Source organism: Habropoda laboriosa, unplaced genomic scaffold (assembly GCF_001263275.1).
Source record: "Habropoda laboriosa isolate 0110345459 unplaced genomic scaffold, ASM126327v1 scaffold806, whole genome shotgun sequence".
NCBI lineage: Eukaryota > Metazoa > Arthropoda > Insecta > Hymenoptera > Apidae > Habropoda > Habropoda laboriosa.
Window position 1 is genome coordinate 170,747 of NW_017100897.1, and position 22,212 is coordinate 192,958.

Sequence of the window (22,212 nt, forward strand, 5' to 3'; positions counted from 1 at the left end):
CACAATTGAAAGTAAAATTTATAATTATGTTGCAGTTATTTTTTAGAAAAACAATGCAAATTTAGGAAAGTATTTTTGCATTCAACGAATGAATGTTTGTGCTTTCTTTGGGGGATCGGCAACAAAATCACTCGTTCCTTGACAGGATCGTAACTAGGAAGTATTTTTCACGTAATTTTGTCATTCTTCAATTAATTTTTCAATTGTTTCCGGTTTAATATTGCTCCAGGCTTCGTATCAATATTTACACAGATCTATTTTACATGTTAGGTACTTGTTTATATTCCTGTCCAATTCGTCCTACAAGAGCTCAATAGGATTACAATTTCAATTTCGATCTTACTTTTAACGTATAAGTACAATATTTCTGATAAAGCTACTGCACGCTTTTATCCGAATAGTGCTCCAAACTTTTGAACGACAGTGTGTATACCCATAATAAAACGACTGTTAGAGTTTATCCTACGATTTTTCTCACGTCTCCATATTGAATCGAGATGAGGAGCGTGCTGTATATTTTGAAATGCGGAGAGGCGAAGAATTGCACGATTTGAATTTTATCAGATATAATAATATACTCTGAAACGAAACGATAGCCTCTGCCGTAAAGTTTGTATAAAATATACAGGGTGTCCTAACTCTAACCTAACCTAACTCTGCCACCCTTAAATATTTAGTTTTCTGTAAAAATGCAGAAAAATGCTTCGTAAGGCAATTATTGTATTTCAGGGGAGAAATTAGAAAATGGAGGTCATCTCAATTTAATTTAATGATGTAATTCTCTAAAGTCAAATTCTTGAATTTAATCATGTATCACAGCATGATCCTGAAATTCCATTTAAAAAAATTAACCCAACTTTGATATCTCCCCCACTACTTCACCCACGCAGAAATTATTTACACCACATAATGTGCCCCAAACAGTAACAATTTTAACAACGAAATATTAACAACTCTTGTAGCTACATTTTCCTGGGAGCTTCAATTTCTCGTGAGACGTTCCACCGTTTTCGTTTAAACGTAACACCCTGTATGTGGTAAAATAAAATTATGCTACTATGCTAATAAATAAAGATTTCCTCGTAGAAAAGAATTTATGTTATTACAGCTGAATGACTTTACATACTGCATATTCTTTTACACCACGCTATGAAAATGTATTACTTTCGAACTCGACTAATTACTAATCATTACAAGCGAAAATTAAAAAATGCACATAAACAGTAATGGAAATTTGAATTTTTTAATACACATAGATATAAGACAAAAATATACATAATATGTGTAAACCAAATAAGAACAAATATTACGTATTGCAAACAATAATATTACACCAATCATTTAATCCCTTGCCGCATAATAACGAGTCAGACTCGTGTCGTAGATTTTGGTCAAGATCTGATGGAAACAGTTATATCGGTAATAAAAGTTAATTTTAATTTATAAAACTGAAGATTCAAAAAAATTGAATTAACCAGCTTTTCTTACTTAATACAGTACCAAAACAGTAAATGTCTGACGCTTAGATGTAGGAAAAGAAATCATACGTCAAGGGGTTAATAAGTACCTATTAAATAATCGACCTAAAACTTCGTTTCCTCGGCAAATTCGCACGAATAAGCTGGATTACGACATAAAGCAACGTTTCCTCTCTTCCAACTTCCGCGATCATCAAATATGCATGTATACCGTGGTACCGATTTAAAGAACGGGGTCCCGCAAAATATCGCAAGATCTCTCGCTTCGAGTTGAACGCTTCGGCCACGAGTCACTTGTTGATAACTCTAATCCCTCTTCAGGAGGTAAAAGATAGACGAAGAAAAGGAGAAACAGGAGTTCTTCTCGCAGCAGCAACGTCTAACTGACACTCGCGTGAGCTTCGAAGGCAATCCCCAAAAAATAAATTGGCGGAAAGGTCAACGAAACACACGAAAGCAATCTTTTATCTGGGACACACGAGCGAGACGATAGGCAATTAAATAACTGTATAACTTGTGCCGTACGTTCTCCCTTGGCACGCGAGTTCGTATCGAGCGTATCTCTTCCTTTTTCCTTGCTTCTCGTCCTCTTTCACTCGTTTCCTTTCCGCGCGCATTCCTCGAGATCATTCCTTAAGACCGCGCGATACCGTTAGCTAAAATCGCCGTTCAACCAGCCGAATTGTTGACGGTGATCTTTTAAATTCGAAAGGAATCCGATTCAGATGTCCCATTCGGATGATTCGTAGAGGCCAAAGAGGGAAGAAACATCCTTGTGACTTAATTCGAGAATAGAAATACGGTAGAGTTATTCCGAGTAGCCCCTTGACCTATGATTACTTTTCTGACAATGCGTCTAAGCGTCGGCGGAGTTGTGCTAATTGAATTAAACCGTAATTTATTACGTTGTACTTGAATTACGTAGTATTTCAATTACGTCGTAATTGAATTTACGTAATTTCGATTGCTAATTACTTTGTCATCGTTGTAACTGAAGTACAGTGTAATTGAAATACAATTTAATTGTGATCCAATATAACCTCAAATTACAGCTGAGAAACTCTGAAGAAGTGAGATAAATGTTAATTTTTATCTTTCCTGTCTATACGGCATATTTTCCACTTACAGTTACGGATAATTTAATTAAATAAGAAATCTAAATTCCTTCTACCTTCTCAAAAAAAACTCAAGTCGTTTGGTCCAATTTTAAAAAGGTTATACCGTTCCAAGGACTGTCCGAGTATTAGTGAGTCCTCACTATACATCCCGATAGAAAATGCAGCACGAAAGTGGTGACATTTTTGCGCAAGTTCAATCTACCGATATTAATGGTACAGTACATTGCGTACTAAAGTTTCAAACACGATATCAGTGGAATGTTCACGCGAAATGAGAATGCAACGTATAAGTGCTTTCATACAGAAGACTGTGCAATTTACGATTGAGAGAACACGATGTGGGTGGAAAACAGCCCAGTGCAGATACATAAGTGGAAGTTTTATTTAATTTTAACACAAAGGGACCTGTGTTAAACCTGTAACAACTTCGCTGCCGGCACGAGAGAAATTTTCGAAGAATTGCAGTAATTATGTAAATTTGCTGTATGCACATATCATAACGGAACTTATGAATGTTAAAATGTAACTGAATTTAGAATTCAACCACGCTGGTTTACATTTTCGAGATGCAAGTATTTTCGGAGTTTGTTGTAAGCAGTTACATTTTCCGCAGATATATGAAATACAGGGGATTACCTAATGGCTAGCATGAGAGACACGATGCTGCATATTACACGAGGAGATTACATCACCCTCGTCGTTGACAGTTTTCTAGCTGTTTTGGATATTCATGGAATATTAATAATATCGGATGGAACAATAAATTTGGTAATTCTGATTTGTAATTATAATTAACAATTCGAATAGCTATTTACGATATGCTTATAAGTAATTAACTTTGCACTGATCTGTCGCTGTACGCGGGCCAAACAGGGATTTGCAGTTTATTGAATCGATTAATCGTTGGATACAAAATGAATTGGAGAATTGTTGAACGTGTTTGCGATGAATTAAGGCGATAGGAAACTTGCATTTTTATCTATGAAATGCTCGAGAAATGCGTACTGTAATTCTGCAGTTTAATTTTGTTATCTGATGGAAACTTCAAAGAACTTTCTCATACGTAAGTATCGCGATACTAATAGTAACACAATTTTTATAAATGTTACGACTATAAAATTGAAGAATTACAAGAAGCATTCGCGTTTTATCTTTTTCCTTGCTATTAATTAATGGAAATGTCTCTCGTTGGGTAAGCGTAACTTTTCTTCCACAATACGAACGTGGTCGTTTCGTTGAAAGAAAAGTAAGGTTAGGTTATGTTTTTACTCAAATGTCCATCGTGACAGAGAAAATTGAGGATATCTTCTGAATATCTTCTGAGGAACATTTTCAACTATTGCTGTTTATCATATTAAAAGCTCTAGGCTTAAGTATGGTCATTTTTTTTACTCATTTAAAACGTATGTACAGGATGAACAGCCTAACTTAATCGCCTTAATTATTTCTGTTACTACTGGACCAATATAAATTCAATTTTTTTAAATAACTTGCTTCAGAGAGACGTACAGGCTAATTGCAGCATATGTTTTGTAGGTTAGGTTAGGTTTTTTCCAAAGCTACGAAGATCATCTTTAGTTTTTCAACTGCAATCTCATAATTTTTTTCGCCTATCTTTTCACAGACAAAAAGACGAATACAAGTACTGGAACATACTGTTTTTGTCATTAGAACAGAACAAATGATAGAAAAGTGTATTTTAGAAAAATCCTGCACTGTCATACACAAACACAACGTTATTGTGGAATTAAATTGGCCTGACTTTTCGCATAATGTTCATAAACATCGAAATGTTTCATATTCCACTACTGACAACTCTGGAAGACCTAAGTCAGATCTTTCGAAAAGACAGTTATAATCATGGATCGTTATAGTACCGCGGAAAAAATTGAAATGCTCTTAAATTACGGGGAGGGCAAACGTAATGCTGCGGTGACACAACAGTTACACACTGACTGATTTCTGAATAAAAATCATCCGTCACGTCACATGTTTCAACGTGTACACAAAACACTTCGGGAAACGGGACGTTTAAATCGACAAAAACAAAGTCGTTCAAAACTCAGAACTGTTGGTTCCACTGAATCTGCTGTTCTAGCTACAGAGGTCAATGATCCTCACAGGAGTTTCTAAGAAATTGCAAAGAATAGTGATACATATAAATCTGTACAGTGTTTTGAATATTTCACATCCACCATTTCTCCTGTTCTAATGACAAAAATAGTACGTCACAGTGCTTTTTGTGCGCTAAAAGATAGGCGAAAAAAAATTACAGGATTCCATTTGAAAAACTAAAGGTGACATTGATAACTTTTCTTGGATTATTAGGAGAAATGAATATGTGTCTGTGTAATAGTAACAGCAAAAATGATCAACATACTGAGACGGGTTGATATAAACATATATAGAAGAACGACATAGTAACCGTCTGTTTAGTTTCGGTGGATGCTGATATTTTTTTTCTTTTTTAGTGACGTGACTTCCTCGCGTATAAAATAAAGAATAGTTTTATACTTGAAATACCATGTTTTAATTTATTGCCTAAATCCAGTAACTTTGAAAAAAAATGATCTACAAAATATGTACTGCAACCAGTCTATAGGACCCTCATACTACCCTGAACGGTTAATAATGCGTCCCAGAAGATCGTAAACTTTTAACACTATTATGCGATTTTTAGCGATATTTTTTATAACTCGATTGCGCTACAATAAAAACTATGAAAAATAAAGGAAATTTGGTTACTTATATACATTAACTATATAGTATATATTTTGTATGTGTCCTAAGCGAGTTCCTCTTCACTTAATGTGGCCCAGGCAAGCAAAAAGATTGGACACCCATACTCTAGACCAGGGGTCGGCAAACTTTTTTCCTGGAGGGCCAGATACTAAATATTTTTGGCTTTGTGGGCTAAGAGAGAAAATTGAGATTATTACGTATATACGTATGTTAAGGATACTTAAGTTTAGACCAGGTTTACGATACGGACGCAACTCTGCTATTTTTGAGACTAAGGTTTGAATACGCGTTTAATGTTTCGTTGGCTAGTTATTCCTTATTGCCAGGAGGGCTCCAAACCTCTCCTAAAAGCTGAGAATTTGGAGTTTCTTTGTGAATCTCAATAGCAATTGACTTATCTTAAACCCGCGCGAGCTGAGGCACATGCGAGCGAGCGAGCGGGACCGTTACCCTGGGTTTTTCCCATAAACTCAGGAGACGCGTACCTCACCCAGAACACCCCTTCCCTAAGGGTGAGCGGTTGGCGTCGGGCGTCGACCAAGGCCCTAACTTGATCGGGAGTCTTGGCCTCCCACCCAAATCTCACCCCCGTCAAGGGACCCAAATGGACGGACAAGAACATATAAAAGGACAAACCAGGAGTGTGACATTGTTGTAAGAACAAATTGGTGAAATAGAACTCTGAACTCTTGTACGAACGATTACACGAACTTTGAACCTCAGGACATTGGACTCGCACATATTTAACATTTAAGAACTTAGTAAATAAAGAATTATTTGCTAAATAATCAGGCTTCACAAACATTGTGGGAGCCAACTTAAAATTTTTTGACAAATCCTTTATTTGTAATATTATTTGTAATACACATTTATTAATGAGAAATACGGAATTCTTTCTTTCTGGATAATATTTCATTTAACTGCAGTTGAAGCTTTGTATTTCCTATCATCAAAGTTGATTGTAAATGTTCATTTGTCAACGCTGACCTATAGCGAATCTGATTCTTGGATCATAGACATAACTCGCGGGCCATAAGAAAACTGATGGCAGGCCGCAGTTTGCCGACCCCTGCTCTAGACCAAAGTATTGAAAAACCAAAGAATTTGGTCCAATTTGGAATTGGTCCAATGGCAACAGAAATAATTAACCCTTTCACTGCGGCAGATTTTGATACGTAACGCGCGTGGCGAACGGTGAATGTTCAACCACGACCGCAAAATCTTTCGTTTCGACGTTTCAAAAATTTTTGAAAATTTTAAAAATTTAGCATTTTGAAAATTAAGGTGGAAATGCACAAAGGACAAAAATTAAGGATTAAATTCACTTCGAAAGCACGGTGCGAGCAAGTAGGCGCTAATAACAGTGAAAGGGTTAAAATTCTCAAATTTTATATTTCCGCGCTATTTAAAATTACGTTGCCGGTAAAACGAACCTCGATCGCAGAAAATTGAAAAAGGAAGAAACTTAATTACAGAAGAATGCTAATAAGTAACCGTGAATTACTATTGATACTCGTGATATGTTACAAAGGGCGGGCGCAAATCTCCGGAAATTTAAACTGCACGCGCACGCACCGATCGTTTATTTTCCCGGCGGCAAATTTCCGCGGTGAAATTTATGAAACGTTCACACATTGAATGAATCGGGAGTAACAGAGTACAGTACGTATATACTTACATATGCAGCACACGCCGAACCCGAGCGCGCACCGTCCATGGGACTTCCCCCGTTGAATGCGGCACTCATACGTGTTCATGCATACGCCCTGTCGTCGTTTGTCCCGGGATAGGCACTCCTCTTGCACCGGGGTGGGAAAGAAGTTCAGAACTGCAAGTGGTGTTTCAAAGGAGAACTCGAAGAAAATAGCGAAACGAGACACAGGTCGCGGCTGTCAACGTTGAAACTCTCCGCGTTTCCCGTTCCCGCGTTTCTTTCACCAAACCGCAAAAGTCACGGCAGAATAAGAAAAAAAAAAAGAAAGGGGGAAAAGAACAGGCAGCTTTTAAGAGACCTTCCGGTTGTCTGAAAAGTTAGTCCTCTTCGTCGTTTGAGCTAATCGGTTCCAACAAACCAGAACTCTCGTGTTTAGCATTTGGACCGTTTCGACCAGGGGGAAAATTGTATTTAGCGGTTTTTCAATTGAAGAGCGTTAAAGTGCGTGGACTCGCGTTCGTAAGTATTGGGACTTGAGATTTGAAGTATATTGAAATCTACTGAATTCTACTAAAATCTACTGAATTCCACTGAATTTCACTAAAATCTATTGAAATCTACTGAAATCCACTGTATTCTACTGAATTTTACTAAAATCTACTGAAATGTACTAATTTTTACTACAATTTAATAAAATCTACTTAATTTTACAGATATCTACTGAAATCTACTTACTGAATGTGAAGCATACTGAAATGTACTGAAGTCTGCTGTAATCCACTGAACTCTGCAGAAATCTATCAAAATTTTCTGAAATCTGCTGAATTTTATTATAGTCAACTGTACTCTGCTATCTATTGAAATCTTTTGGAACCTAAGGAAATCTACTAAGATCCATTGAATTCTACTAAATTTTATTAAAATCTACTGAAATGTACTAATTTTCACTACAATTTACTAAAATCTACTTAATTTTATAGATGTCTACTGAATCTGCTAAAACCTACTTGCTGAATGTGAAGCATACTGAAATTTACTGAAATGTATTGTAATCCACTGAACTCTGCTGAAATCTATCAAAATTTACTGATTAGTAAAATTTTCTGAAATCTGCTGAATTTTATTATAGTCAACTGTACTCTGCTATCTATTGAAATCGTTTTGAACCTAAGGAAATCTACTAAGATCCACTGAATTCTACTAAATTTTACTAAAATCTACTGAAATCTTTTGTAATCTACTAAATTCTGTCGAAACCTACTAAAATCTACCAAAACCTACGAAAATCGACTAAAATCTACTGAAATCTGCTGTGCTCTGGAATAATTTTAATGTAAGTGATTTAGTATGCTTTATATGCAAACGACTATCATGCAAGTCTTACGAAACCTGTTCATGTATATTCATATGAGTATAATATACGTGTATAAGAAGGATATGAACCTAATATTCTGAGAAAAGCGGCGGACGACCGGCCGGGTCAAAATTGACCCACTAGCAACTTTTCAGAAAAAGTGAATGTTCGATACTGGTAAGTATTATCATTTGTATCTTTTCTACTTTGTTTTCTGCATGCTACTTCTACTTGTATCGATGCGGATCCAATTTTTCAATCACGTTTTAGTTACATAAAAATTCACTTTTGGAGAATAACGTAAATATATGCACGTTATTTTGTTAACTTAAAATCAACAGCACTCCGTTTTTGTTTCGCAATTTGACAATTATTGAATCAGAACATGAATTTCGAATTAAACGAGTGTCAATTTTAACACAGCTTTTCAAAGATTTTAGTCTCAATGTTCTATCCACAGAACAATCGAATCTCTTTCAGAAAATGCAATTTTACTCAAGGAACAAACATAAACCATGCGTCAAATGAAAAGATTATTTACTAAAAATACGATTTGATAATTATTGAATTAGAACAAATTTTCAATTGAACAAGTGCCAATTTCAGCACAGCTTTCGAAAGAAATTATTCTCAGTGTTCTATCCATAGAAAAATCAAATCTCTTCACAGAAGTACAATTTTACTCAAGAAAGAAACATGAACGATGCAAGAATATTCGGATGAGAAGAATATTCATTAAAAATGCAATTTGATAATTATTGAATTAAAACAAATTTGAATGAAACAAGTGTCAATTTCAATACAGCTTTGCAAGGAAATTATTCTCAATGTTTTCTCCATAGAAAAATCAAGTCTCTAAAAAAAAAAAAATACAATTTTACTCAAAAAACAAATATAAACCATGCGTCAGATGAAAAAGAATATTGATTAAAAATGCAATTTGATAATTATTGAATTAAAACAAATTTGAATGAAACAAGTGTCAATTTTAACACAACTTTCCAAAAAAATTATTCTCAACGTTCCATCCACGGAAAAATCAAATCTTTAAAAAAAAAAAAAAAATACAATTTACTCAAAAAACAAACACAAACGACGCGTCAGACGAAAAAGGATATTAATTTTCTCTCAGAAAATCGAAGCATTCTCCGTGCTTAATTCCACAAACAATCCACCCCCACCCCCCCGTTTCAATACCGTAAAATCCAATCGTATTGAAAGAAAGCACGTCGATAATACCCCAGCACACAAGAACGCAATCCCGCTCGAGACAAACACCTCTGTGTCCGTGTCAAATTAGAAGAAACACAAATCCCATAGCAAACACGATCCCGCCTTTGCGTAGCCTCTGAAAATGCCTGGGAAAAATGGCGTCTACAAAAGAAACACGAAACGGCACCCCGGGAACTTACCCCTCGAAATTGGATTTCCGCTCAAATCGAATCCGTTCGAAGGCTCCTCGATGGTCTGGCTTGGCCACAGATTCAAGCCGAGCAACGACCATTGCTGGGTGGCGGACGGGAAGACGATCAAAGTGCAAACACTGCTCGACATCCACGACAAAACACTCCACCGCGTTTCCGATGCAAACACAACGCTTGAAAGCGCAACCAGTTGCATCAGGTTGATCGAGACGCGCTTGAGGATCATGTTCGAACACCCGTGGAAACGTGGATTCGCGCGCGCCTCACGCGAGACACCTTTTTAAAAAGGATTCCACCAGCGAAAGGGACGATCACCGACTGACTGACCGTGTAACAACCGCCGGAGACCAGCAACACACGTGTTGAGCTCGTTCTGCCACGGCAGACATTTCCGCTACTGGCCGCGAACGTCTCCTTGCCACGCTCGTACACTCCCGTCCATAAATCATGGGACACCATTTTACCCGTTTTACGATAAATCAAGTTTAGATGAAAAATTTAGTTGGAGGAGAAGATCTAAATACGAGCCAGTATTGAATATGTTAAGTGTTTGACTCTATTGAAAATAGCATGAAACTACGAGTTATGAACAACATAAGTATTGTAGAGGAGATAGTGAGGTGCATTTATTTTGTTTACGTGTTGTGTTGCAAAACGTGTCGTTTCTCTTATTTATAAATAAAAAGAATTTCATAAATATAATTTGATGGAGTTAGTCACTTTCGCTTTTGAGTGGCTCATTTATGAATGGGACAGTGTAATAAAACAGGATAGTATTAATATTATTTCTACCATTACCATTTCTTCGGGTACTAAAATCATAATGTATTATCGATTTGTTTCTTCATCAACGTAAATATACTGCAATATAAGTACCTGTTTACCGTACAAGGGTTAAGTAGCGGCATAGATTGATGCACTGACGCCCAAGATCGCATAGACCGTTTTACGTTTTTCAATTGGAACTGAATCAAATTTAAGACACACTTCATACGGCCCTGACTGAGATTTCGAGCCCTCATTTTCTCAGGTTTCTGTCAATTCGCTTGTCCATACGCTAGAACCTGTAAATTTTGACGCCTGAGCGAACTTACACCCTCCCTACATTTCTTCCACCGATTATACAGGGTGTTTCTTTTAACTCGCAATGTTGGAATACCTCGCGAGAGACTGAATCTGTCAAAAAATAGTTTTTAGGTTACACGCTGTTTATCTTCCCATATTTCTCAAGTTTTCAAATGTTATAAACGTCACTTTGAATCGTGAAAACTTTTCTTTAATTGGTAAGTAGGAATAAACTTCGTTTATTTATGTCGGTAATAGCTGTCAACCACAGATTCAAGTTCACATGATAACATAATTTATAAAATTTTACAACAATAAATAACCTCATATGGCAGGTCGTTGAATTCGTCTCAACAAATGGTACTATGAAAAAGAAATATATGCTTCCATTCAAAAAAATGTATTTGACTGAAATTTGCCCGCCACCACTTGACCTACAAAAAAATAATTTGCACCACATGATGTCCCTCTTCGTACCAAACAACTTTTTTAAAAATATTCTTTTGATAGGTTCAGTTCCTCGTAAGAAATTCTAACATTACGAATTAAAGGAAACACCCTGTATAATCATACATAAATATTTGTAAATGTGAATGTAAAAATTCGTCAACGCACGAGCGGAACCAGCTTTTGCGAGCATTCGTTTAAATATTTAGACGAAAAGGACGAATTTTTCTGTATTTAAATTACGAATTAGCGGATTATAATTTGTGAGTACATATTATGTTAGAAAAGTTCCAAGATACATTGTTTCTTCGATTATCGCAGTATGGTATATACACAGATAATTCCTACCGACTGGTAAAACAGTTAATAAACACTACTGCTTGAGTATCACGAGGTGTTTACGTAATTCGATCCACAAAATGCGGCTGGATTCATGTAAAACAACTCACGGATTTTACACCACTATACACACCGGCTCACATTTCGATGCTTGTTCGCGACTTTTTGGCAAAAACACGACTAACACCGTATTCGCCTGACCGTGCGACTTTTTCCTATTTCCCAGACTAAAACTTCCACTACGGGGACGCTCTGTGTTGTTTTGCAACAATTGAGACGATAAAATAAAATTCGCTAAATGAGCTAAAAACCATCCTAGAAATCAAGTTTCAGCGAAGCAATGAAAAGTGGAAAAACCGTTGACATAAGTGTATTTCAAGCCGTGGAGGTTATTTAGAAAGCGACTAAATATATGTATATTGCTGAATAAATGAATAATTTGTATTTTATTTGATTTTTCCTGAAACTCTATGATCAGAGTAGTATATTAATCGTAATAACTAATCTAGCAGTATAGTGATTAATAGTGATGAATTCTATTACGACCCTCGGGTATTTTTGAATCGAATCATTTAAAAGAATTTATTCTTCTTTTAACAGAAATTAATTTTTATCAATTGAAAGGAGAAAATGTGTATTTGAATTGAGAATGACATCAGAAATATAATAAACATACCTAAGTATTTAGTCGAAAAAGTTGATGTGCGTTGTTATATGATGTGAATGATGTGATTGATGTAAATGTTGATTAGAAGTGTTGTTTCACTTTGCTAATCAAATCTATTACCACTCGTTCGTATCGTCTACAAGAATTTAACTAATTTAATTTTTATATCAGATGAATAATAACAGAATAACTGATAATAAATAATAATAACTATAAAAGCAACAAAAAAGTAATTAATTAACTTATTTAGAAATTCATGTATATACACAACAAATGTGAAAAATTAAACAATTGTTTGTAAGTTATTAATATAATTATTTGTTAATCACAACATGAATCTTTTAATAAAATAGTTTATGGTTATTTCTGTAAAAAATTAACGTGAAAACATTATATTAATTGAGTTTTTCGTTTATATTCTAAGCTTCCGTTTCGATTTAGTCATAGTGTCAACCATTTTTCAAAATTTAATTTGTATTTAATTGATTCAATATTAATCGGAAATTTACCATTATCCTTTCGTATTTAATTTGAGTTTAGTTTGAATGCTTAAATCCCTTCAGTTTATTTTAACACCAGTCGTGAAGCACCACGTTTGCAAACTTCCTCAATTTTAATCAGAAAACATACATCTCATCTCACGCTATTCAGGTTTAAATTACAAAACTTAGTTTCCTTCTATCAACTTTGCATTCTTTCAATCTGTTTTATCGTTCCTTTTCAATTTACCTTTCATTCTATCCATTAAGCAAGATATTTTACTTATTTAGAATGCTCCAAAGTTCTAAAGTTTTTCAATACTTCGTAATTTTTCTGAAGAATTTATTCGATGTTCTGAAAAAATTTCTGGTTTTTTCACTGCTTCGCAAACAACGTAAATCTCAGTACATACAGCTACAAAAATAAGTACGTACTATGTATGTCTAATAAATTCTCCATTAGCTTCAAATAACAACCATACAGATATCGTTTGTTTATTATACGTGAATTATTTTTTGAAAGGTTATTATTTGTTAGAAAAAGATTTTGACATGCAGAAAATTGATTGAAAAAAAAGGTTTAAATCTACTATGAAATTCTTATTTTATCTTGATATTAAAGTCTCTAATATTATTATTAAGGATATTGGTATTTGAACAACAATTATTTATAAGTGACATAAATTATTCTTCTTTATGACATTAATCAATTTCAATATTACCTAATTCAAATTTAAATTAGTGACATAAATAAAGTTAGGAAGTAGGAATAATTTGTTAATTAATTTTGAAGGATACAAAGAAATTCATAATTATTCTATATGGAATGAAGGCTTTCAGGCGATACATAATTCATCAAAGAAATTACCTATCGAAAAGTGAACAATATTCGTTTTTATCCTATAAAGAACACAAACTGTGAAAGAGCAAAGCAGTGCACTCTTAATTCTTGGAATACCTACTATTGAATTATCAAAATTTTCGTGCTTCTTATGTGGATAATAACAAATACATTCAAAAATAATTTCCAACAATTGTATATGGTATCCAGAATACTAATAATCCTTTAATGGTGAACACAGTAGATAATTTTACAGTTACTTGTAAAAAGTCTTTAATGTATTAAAAAGTGTTTAAGTAATTTTTACATTAGGAACAATTCTGACTTTAAAATTGAAAATTAACAAAGTGCAAAGGTTTCAAATTTAAGAAAATTTTGACAGTTTCTTAACATTCCTTTACAAAACACACATATTAAACAGCTACTATACCATTAGTAAAATACAATATTTTTATAGTATTCATATACTTTTACACGTTAACATGAAAATTCATATTACTTTATCCTGACACATTTGCAGTGCTGCTTTTTTTTTCATTACATGATTTGCACAAGTGCTACAAATGTAGAATTTATGTCAGGTGCCAAAGTCATAAACCACTGATGTTACATACAAGGATATCATATCCCATCTATCAGAAATTTTGTGTATTTGTAGATATATACATCACTTATTAGAATGTTACAGTATATTTTCAAATGTGATTCAACTAGTTTTTATTTCTGTAATTATTCCATTGTAAAATATAATATTGTTGTTTGAACATAGTTTCTTCATTCTTTTTTGAGCTATCAAAAATATATAAAAACACATAATTACAAATAAATTTTTTATAATATTTAGTCCACACATAATTATTTTTTTCCATATACACTTCTTTTCTGATAAAGGTAAATGCACTTCAAGATATATACAGCTTTAATAGAATTTATGTGTGTTGTGCAATAATAATATACTAATTAATCAATCAATTCTTATAAAAGTAAGAATATATTTCATATATTATTAATTAAGCGTTATAAAAAGATATTGAAAATAATATAACGTTTAAACTTCATTGTACCTTTATCATAGTACACTCTACCTTTTATTTTGACCAAAGAAATGAAACTTTTATTCTAATGATAAAAGAAAGAAGATGAAAAAGTAACAAAATAAAGTTTTTGATGTTTCCTTATATTTGTACCATTTATTTAAAAAGTATATTGAACGACAGTTGCAATATAATCTAACCACAGATGAGGTACAGAATAAACCTATTACCATTACCCAATGAATTTTTTTCTCACGTCATGGACGCTCGTGTGTCAACTTGTCAATTTTCATGTCACTTTCAACGTTACCGATTCGATATAGAATAAGATTACAACATTACTAGTGATTGGAATTAGAACTAAATGTAATTATGAACTTGTAATTTAAACATAGACGAGGTACAGGATAGACATAACACCACAGACGCGGTACAGGATAGACCTTGTACCTAATGTATTTTTGTGTTCAACGTTCTGAAATACCGATCGTGTAAAAAATTAGAGGTTTTCTTAAGCTCTCTACGAGATAAAGCGGTGAGTTTAGAAATTACATACAATCCAAAATCAGCAGATGTGAAAAATGCTCTTTCATTAAATTTGCATATAAAAATACATACATATATTGGATTGTGTCAGTAAAATTGTTCACGATGTTTTGACAGCAGTAGAACACGCGAATTTTATGAATCATCTACTGATAAACAATTACGTTATTTTTTTATTTGTAATTTCATAGTTACGTTTAATTCCAATTCCAATCATTACTAATGTTGTAATCTTTTTCTATGCTGAATCGGTAACGTTGGGAGCGACACGAAAATGATAAAAGTCTTCTCTGCGCCCGTGCAGCGGAAACAAAATCCCATAGGATGTTAAATAGGCCTATCCTATACATCGTCTGCGATACAGATCAATCACTACAAACGAGGTACAAAATAGACCTCTCAAACAATATATATTTTATGCACGTCACAGGGACTCTAGAGCTCCCTTACCATTTTCATGTCACTTCCAATGTTACCGATTCAACATAGGACAACATTACAATATTAGTAGTGATTGGAATTAGAATAAAACGTAACTATGAAATTACAAATAAAGTGTAGAACAGGATATCATATAATCGTACACGAAGTATAAATAGAATTTTATACTTCTGCATGTATAATACGTACATTAGGTTGGTCAGAAAATTCTATCGTTTTATTTTCAAAGAAAGTAAATTATGGTTTTTTCAATGAAAATTGTATTAATTAATCTGTGGTATAATATTTCTGAAACGCAATTTTTTATTCTTGATTTCGTCTTATATCGACTTCTAGAAACATCCCTTAAATTGTCTAACTGTTGCTGAACACTCTGTACATACCATACAGCAAGGGGAACCCATTCGAGAGAGAGGTGGACCATTGATGACATTTGTAAGTACTTACGTATATATTTTACGTTAAATGGAACTTGTTATTAATTTTGCCAACAAACCTGAAATCCCTGTATTCTATGTCATTATAAATCTGCAAATCAATGCTTTCAAATCAAAATATAAGTTCCTTTATGCACTTGTCCATTTATCTTTATTTATCAAAACAGAAAAATTTCGTTAAAAATTGCCTGAAAATACTTTATTATTTTATAAAATAAACAATGATTCCATTTAGAGTAAATATTGTTCATAATAATCATAAGGTTAAATTTTATTTGGAAAGTTTACTAGACTCATTATTTTCAAATCAAAAATACACAAGTATAATTTATAAATTTTGTGTATAAATTCGTAAAAACAAATTATGTAACGAATGTTAAGTAGCTTTTGGTATAGTAATCCTTTAATGTATATATGTACAATGATAAAATTATAATTAAGTGAAAATTACACATATTAATTCTCAATAACATTGATATCAATCCCATTCTTTAAGAATGATAACAAGGTAATGATTTATCTGATAAGAAACACACATGCTCCAAATGCAATGATTCATTGATAAGGTTACCCTACTTAATTGACCGGTATCATTTAATTATTCTTGTTACTTGTAGAAAAACATTATTATCGTAACATATGTACCCCTTGAAATCATGCAACTTTTCTTTCATACACTATTTCGTACAGCGAATTTCAGGTCGTCAAATTAGGTGAATCATATGTGAACTCCAAAAACGGCACATAATCATTGTTACCAGCATCCTTGCACCATTCAGTGCGTATTTACAGTCTTGAATAAAACATCTTGTTAAAAGTTTGGTTGCACACTATTCCATTACCTGGAATCCAACATAAGCAATGTCCACTACTTCTTTTGCAAAACTTTTCCTATTTTCTGCACACAGAGTAGTTCCGTTTTAAATGTCTACAAGTGATTATTTCTGTGAGTATCAGAAATGTGAGAAAATGTTTCAGATGAAAGTTGTATGGTATCGAGGGGGGCATATTGTGATGATAATTGTTTGACCTTGAGATAACGTTGGAAAGTGGTGTGAAGGTCACATTTAAATTTTTAAATGGAACACTATATTTTTCGTAAGCCATTTTTGAGTTATTAACTTTCGAAGTTAATTTAACAATTAAAAGAGTTATTAAATTTCAAAGTTAATAACGAGTTTCAATTCAAAGAGTTGTTAACTTTCAAAAATTAGCCATGGACAATAGGTATAGCAATCAGTAAGGAAACAAACCGGAGAAAAAGTTACCATTTTAAGTTAGGCTCTGTACAACAAACCTCTACCCAATATTAAAATTTTGTCTCTTGTAAATCGTGTCTTTTAACATATCAAATCCCTCATCTAAATGATAACACTTGCGCCACGGAATAAAACTTACTTCAGTGAGCCCCTAAAGACTGTTGAATCCACGGAATCACAGTGGCGTGGTACTTAAGTGGAGATAGTGTGAAAAGAGAAATTGTGTGGCGTGAAACTGAAGTGGAGATAGCGGAGAAAGAGAAATTGTGTGGCGTGAAATTCAAGTGGTGGTAGTGTGGATTCAGAGATTGTGTGGAGTGGATTAGTGAGGAGATAATAGAACAGCGTCGACTTAGAATAAATATAATAAACATTTACTATTAAAATACACTTCCACAACCTCAGTCCTGCATTGTTGATCTTCGGATGATTCAACAGAGTTTATTAGAATGCTGAAGACTATCTTTCTTATAGGGAATCACGAGCTGAATCGATTGATGCATTAAGAAATACACGCCAACCTAAGAGAAAACTAATCATATCAAATTGTGTCGCCCTTGACACCATTCAACTTTTGTCTGAAACATTTTGTCAACATAATCGACAATTTCGAAAATATTTCAGTGTCTAGTCTTAGGTGACTCACCCTGTATAGTTTTCCATCGAAAGCTACGTTACAGAAAATTTTATGAAAACATAATCTCTGGAAGTATGACAGATATATAGTTAGTTATGTTGTTGATAAATTATATTCTCTTTAAAAAACGCAGGAAACACTTAAACGTATCAGTGGAAAGTTTAAGGCAACGAGTGGATCTAGAGAGTGCAACAACAAACCTGCAAGATAGAACTCTGGGAAAATAATGAAAATGTAAAAGTACATAAATATGTTTTTATTCATTATTACTATATTTACTGTACACAGTAAAGATATTTATTTTAATATTTGTTAAAATAATATGTGAAATTATATTATTTTCACTATAGGTATATAGAGTCAATTTTTGGTAACAATTAGTCGATATTGTCAAAAGTAGAATGATAAGAGGTAGCCAGTAATAAATGACAACTTACTAATTAACAAGTGTTATGTACAAATGCGATGTACTATAAAAATTACGCGCCCAAAATAAATGCAAATATTTTCCACAATTCTACTGACATTTACGCGATACATTTTCGTACGATTGTTCCCCAGATAGACCCTGAATATCCGCGACCTGATAAAAAGCGAACGGAGTGTCGTAAATATTCCACACACTTAACAACAACAATTCCTTGCATTCACTTAATTCTCGATACTTCTCCAACGAAATTGGACACGACAGAGTCAATTGCGAAGGTGGACGTTTCCCACCAAGCTCCATCGTGCAAACTGGATTAAGATCCAAATGACGTCTCGCCAACGGTTCGTTCAAGTTATAATTCCCGTTGCTCACATAGATGTGAATATTCTCAGAACTGTGCACAGCGGTAAACATCCAAGTGAGATCGAAAGACACGTGCGTCTTATTGTGACATCTCACCTCGGGGAATTTTACTTGAACCCATCGATTTGGTCCGTATTCGTTCAGTTGATCGAATTTTTGAATATTCGCGCTAGCAATTTTTCCATCCGGTGGACTGTAGTCTTCGTCCGGAAATCCTTTGAATCCTTCCACGCTTTGTGGCTCGTACATGATGAATCCGCAGTTTTTATTCACCCTCATTTGGCACAATTTCGCGCGACTGAGGGGTTCGGAAACGTATCCGTGATAATTGACGATCTGTTTAACTGGCTCCTTCAGAGAAACATCGGCGACCTGATAGAACGCGTAATTTGCTCCAGCTATTTTCAACGACGAGACGAGAACTCCCGAATCTCCAGCTTTGTAGAAGAGATCCTTCACAAATTCGTTGTGAATGTAACAATCGAATCGAAGAACGTAATGATGCATGCTCGCCTGACCGTCACCTTCGTACGAGCACACCAGGTTCAACAAAGACTTCTTAATTGATTGATCTTCGGTGTAAACGCCGCTAGATAAGAACACCTTTACACTGTCGACCACTACAACTGGATCGTTGAGCGTCCAGGCGATTTTCGTGGCCAAATGTGTGCTGTTGTGCTTTCTTACTTTCATGTGAGAACGGTTCCAGCGTCCAGGGGCATGTTGGTCCAATATAGCGTACGATGGGTTACCAGCGCTGGCAATTTTTCCATCCTGCAGTCCGGAAATATCCACTGGGCCGATGATCATACCAGAATTATCGTCAGATTTGAATATATCGCAGTCGCGATTTGTTTCCAAAAAACAGTTGTAAGAGCGACTCGATGGCTCCGTCAGCACAGCTGTAGTCGCCGGTACTAGTTTCTTCAAATCTTCATTTTCATCGTCAACTTGAATGTATACGTTTATGTTGTTAATTGTGAATACATCTTGTGACTTGGCATTTCCATTAGGTAGTATCGTGCAATCGTTGTAGCCGATTAAACTGTTAAAAATTGTTGCCCCGAAGAGCAACGATGTTAAAAATAACATTTTTTATCGAAGAACTGTAACAATTTTTTTGTTTAATTTTGACCGTAATCGTAGCGATTATTTGTAATTCACAGGAATCGACGGAACTTTCACAAAAAATAAAAAACTAGGAACCAGTGTGTCTCGATGTGTATCTCTAAAGAAACTGAGGTAAGTAGAGTACTGGAACACGATTGATACCTATATAAACTTATAAACGTTGTGAAAGAGTTATTCGTTAAGGGTTATCTTATCTGCGGAAAGAATAAAATAATACAGAGAAATAAAAATGTAAAAGATTACTAACATTTGTTGCAACATATCTATAAAGCAAGAATAAACAATGCGGTATGAAAATAACCGTGTAATACCTGTGTGTCACCAACGAATTAACACGTTTGAGCAATTGTTTCGTGAGAAAGAGTGATATATCGGGAGTTTGAATAAATCAATTGGTGTTTGCTTACGCGGAACGAATTTGAATAAAGTTGTCTCGAGATAATTCGTTAACAACGACAACGTCAACTTTCGTTAAGCCGGTATTGTTATTTTTCGGCTCGATGTTCGTGCAAAATATACAGGGTGTTCCGTGTAACGTGACGCGCGATTTTCAGCCATTTACTGTCATGTGACAGGAAGGAAGTTTTCGACAAAAATTTATCGAGTGTACAACAAATGGCGATAATGAAAATTTGGAAAATAGTTTGTTCTCGTAACGAAACTAAAGCCACTTTGGGTTCTTCAAGTAAGAACAGAAATTTTTTTTATTATCATACTGCAGGGGACATTAAGACGAATTCGAAAAGCGTATAATATCACATGAGTCGTTTGATTTGAAAGTGAGGCAAGTCAATTTTTGAAAAAAATGACGTTAATGATAACAATAGATAGAACTTAATACGATCTTATTATCTGCAAGCAATCTACAGTCAAAACAAAAGATGAACTTGCCCCACTTTCGAAATAAACAGCTCATATTTTGATAAACACAGTATGTACTATGTTTACCGTAGTGGAAGTAGGAATATTAACCTAATTTTTCGTTGCATTCGACGTTTGAACAGTGTCAAAATATTGACATATATTGAAAACTTTTTTTATCGCATTCGTCGCGTTACACGGAACACCCGGTATGCAAACGAAGATCAGAGTGACAACAAAATTCATCCATATCGATGTTTTTGTATAATGAATAAATTTATAAATATAAGTATCACTGTTGCATCTTAATGAAATTATTTAATTTCGTTACAACACTCTGGTAAAATTCGTAATTCTTCTATAACGCGGAACGTTGTTATATCAGTAACAAAGATAATTGATAAGAATACAGTTAATGCTGCACAGTCAAATTTGTTACATGTGATTTTATTTTACATCCTAAACAGTTATCCGCGCATAGCTAGACTACTATTCTACGAATGAATGATACATTAATCCTAACCTATTATTTATAAGATATTCTAACGTTTTTGTACTACATAATCTTTGTGTAATAGTAGTACGTAAATACGTGATTGCTATTTTATTGCTATCTTTCGTTTTTAAAATAAAAACTTCTTTCTACTACTCTATGATACTTTCCTTATCTTTGATAACATCGATTTTATAAGCTTTGTATTACGATGTCAGGGCCAAATTTATACTTTTGGAGGTACTAGGTGCAATATAATTACGAGGCCTCAAACGAACTAGTCTATTTCAATTAATCAAATTCATACATTTTTTTTTAAGTTTATTGAAAATAAGTATTTCGTTTTGCTATTATAACTAGTCTGTTTTTTATATTTTATTATTATTTTATACTTTATTATACTTCCATACTTTATACTTCCATACTTTATACTTCCATACTTTATACTTCCATACTTTATACTTCCATACTTTATACTTCCATACTTTATACTTCCATACTTTATACTTCCATACTTTATACTTCCATACTTTATACTTCCATACTTTATACTTCCATACTTTATACTTCCATACTTTATACTTCCATACTTTATACTTCCATACTTTATACTTCCATACTTTATACTTCCATACTTTATACTTCCATACTTTATACTTCCATACTTTATACTTCCATACTTTATACTTCCATACTTTATACTTCCATACTTTATACAGCTTGCGTCTAATGCGCCTTATGGTAAATACGGCCCTGCATTCGTGCATAAATGATTCCCCTTTCTATATAGTTGTCGTTTTAATCATTTTTGAAGAAAAATTAAATTGCATTCATTCCACAAAAGTACAATCAAAAGTACACTGACATCATGCAATATCAAGTCATTCTGAGGAAAGCTTTTGTGCTGATTTAACTCGGTGTTTGGAAATACCAATGGATATTTTATCGAATAAAAACACACTTATTCGACGA

The 22,212-nt window shown here is 33.9% G+C and overlaps 1 protein-coding gene across 1 annotated transcript in view; it reads right to left on the reverse strand.

Moving 5' to 3' along the window:
- Positions 1-9,996, reverse strand: part of LOC108577530 — a 35,406-nt gene extending 25,410 nt beyond the window's left edge. The window contains exons 1-2 of the mRNA XM_017940709.1: positions 9,759-9,996; positions 7,017-7,166 (exon numbers count right to left, since the gene is read on the reverse strand). Of these exons, the coding sequence (XP_017796198.1) occupies positions 7,017-7,166; positions 9,759-9,996 (388 nt within the window). The remainder of the gene's footprint in view (positions 1-7,016; positions 7,167-9,758) is intronic.
- Between the last annotated feature and the right edge of the window lie 12,216 nt (positions 9,997-22,212).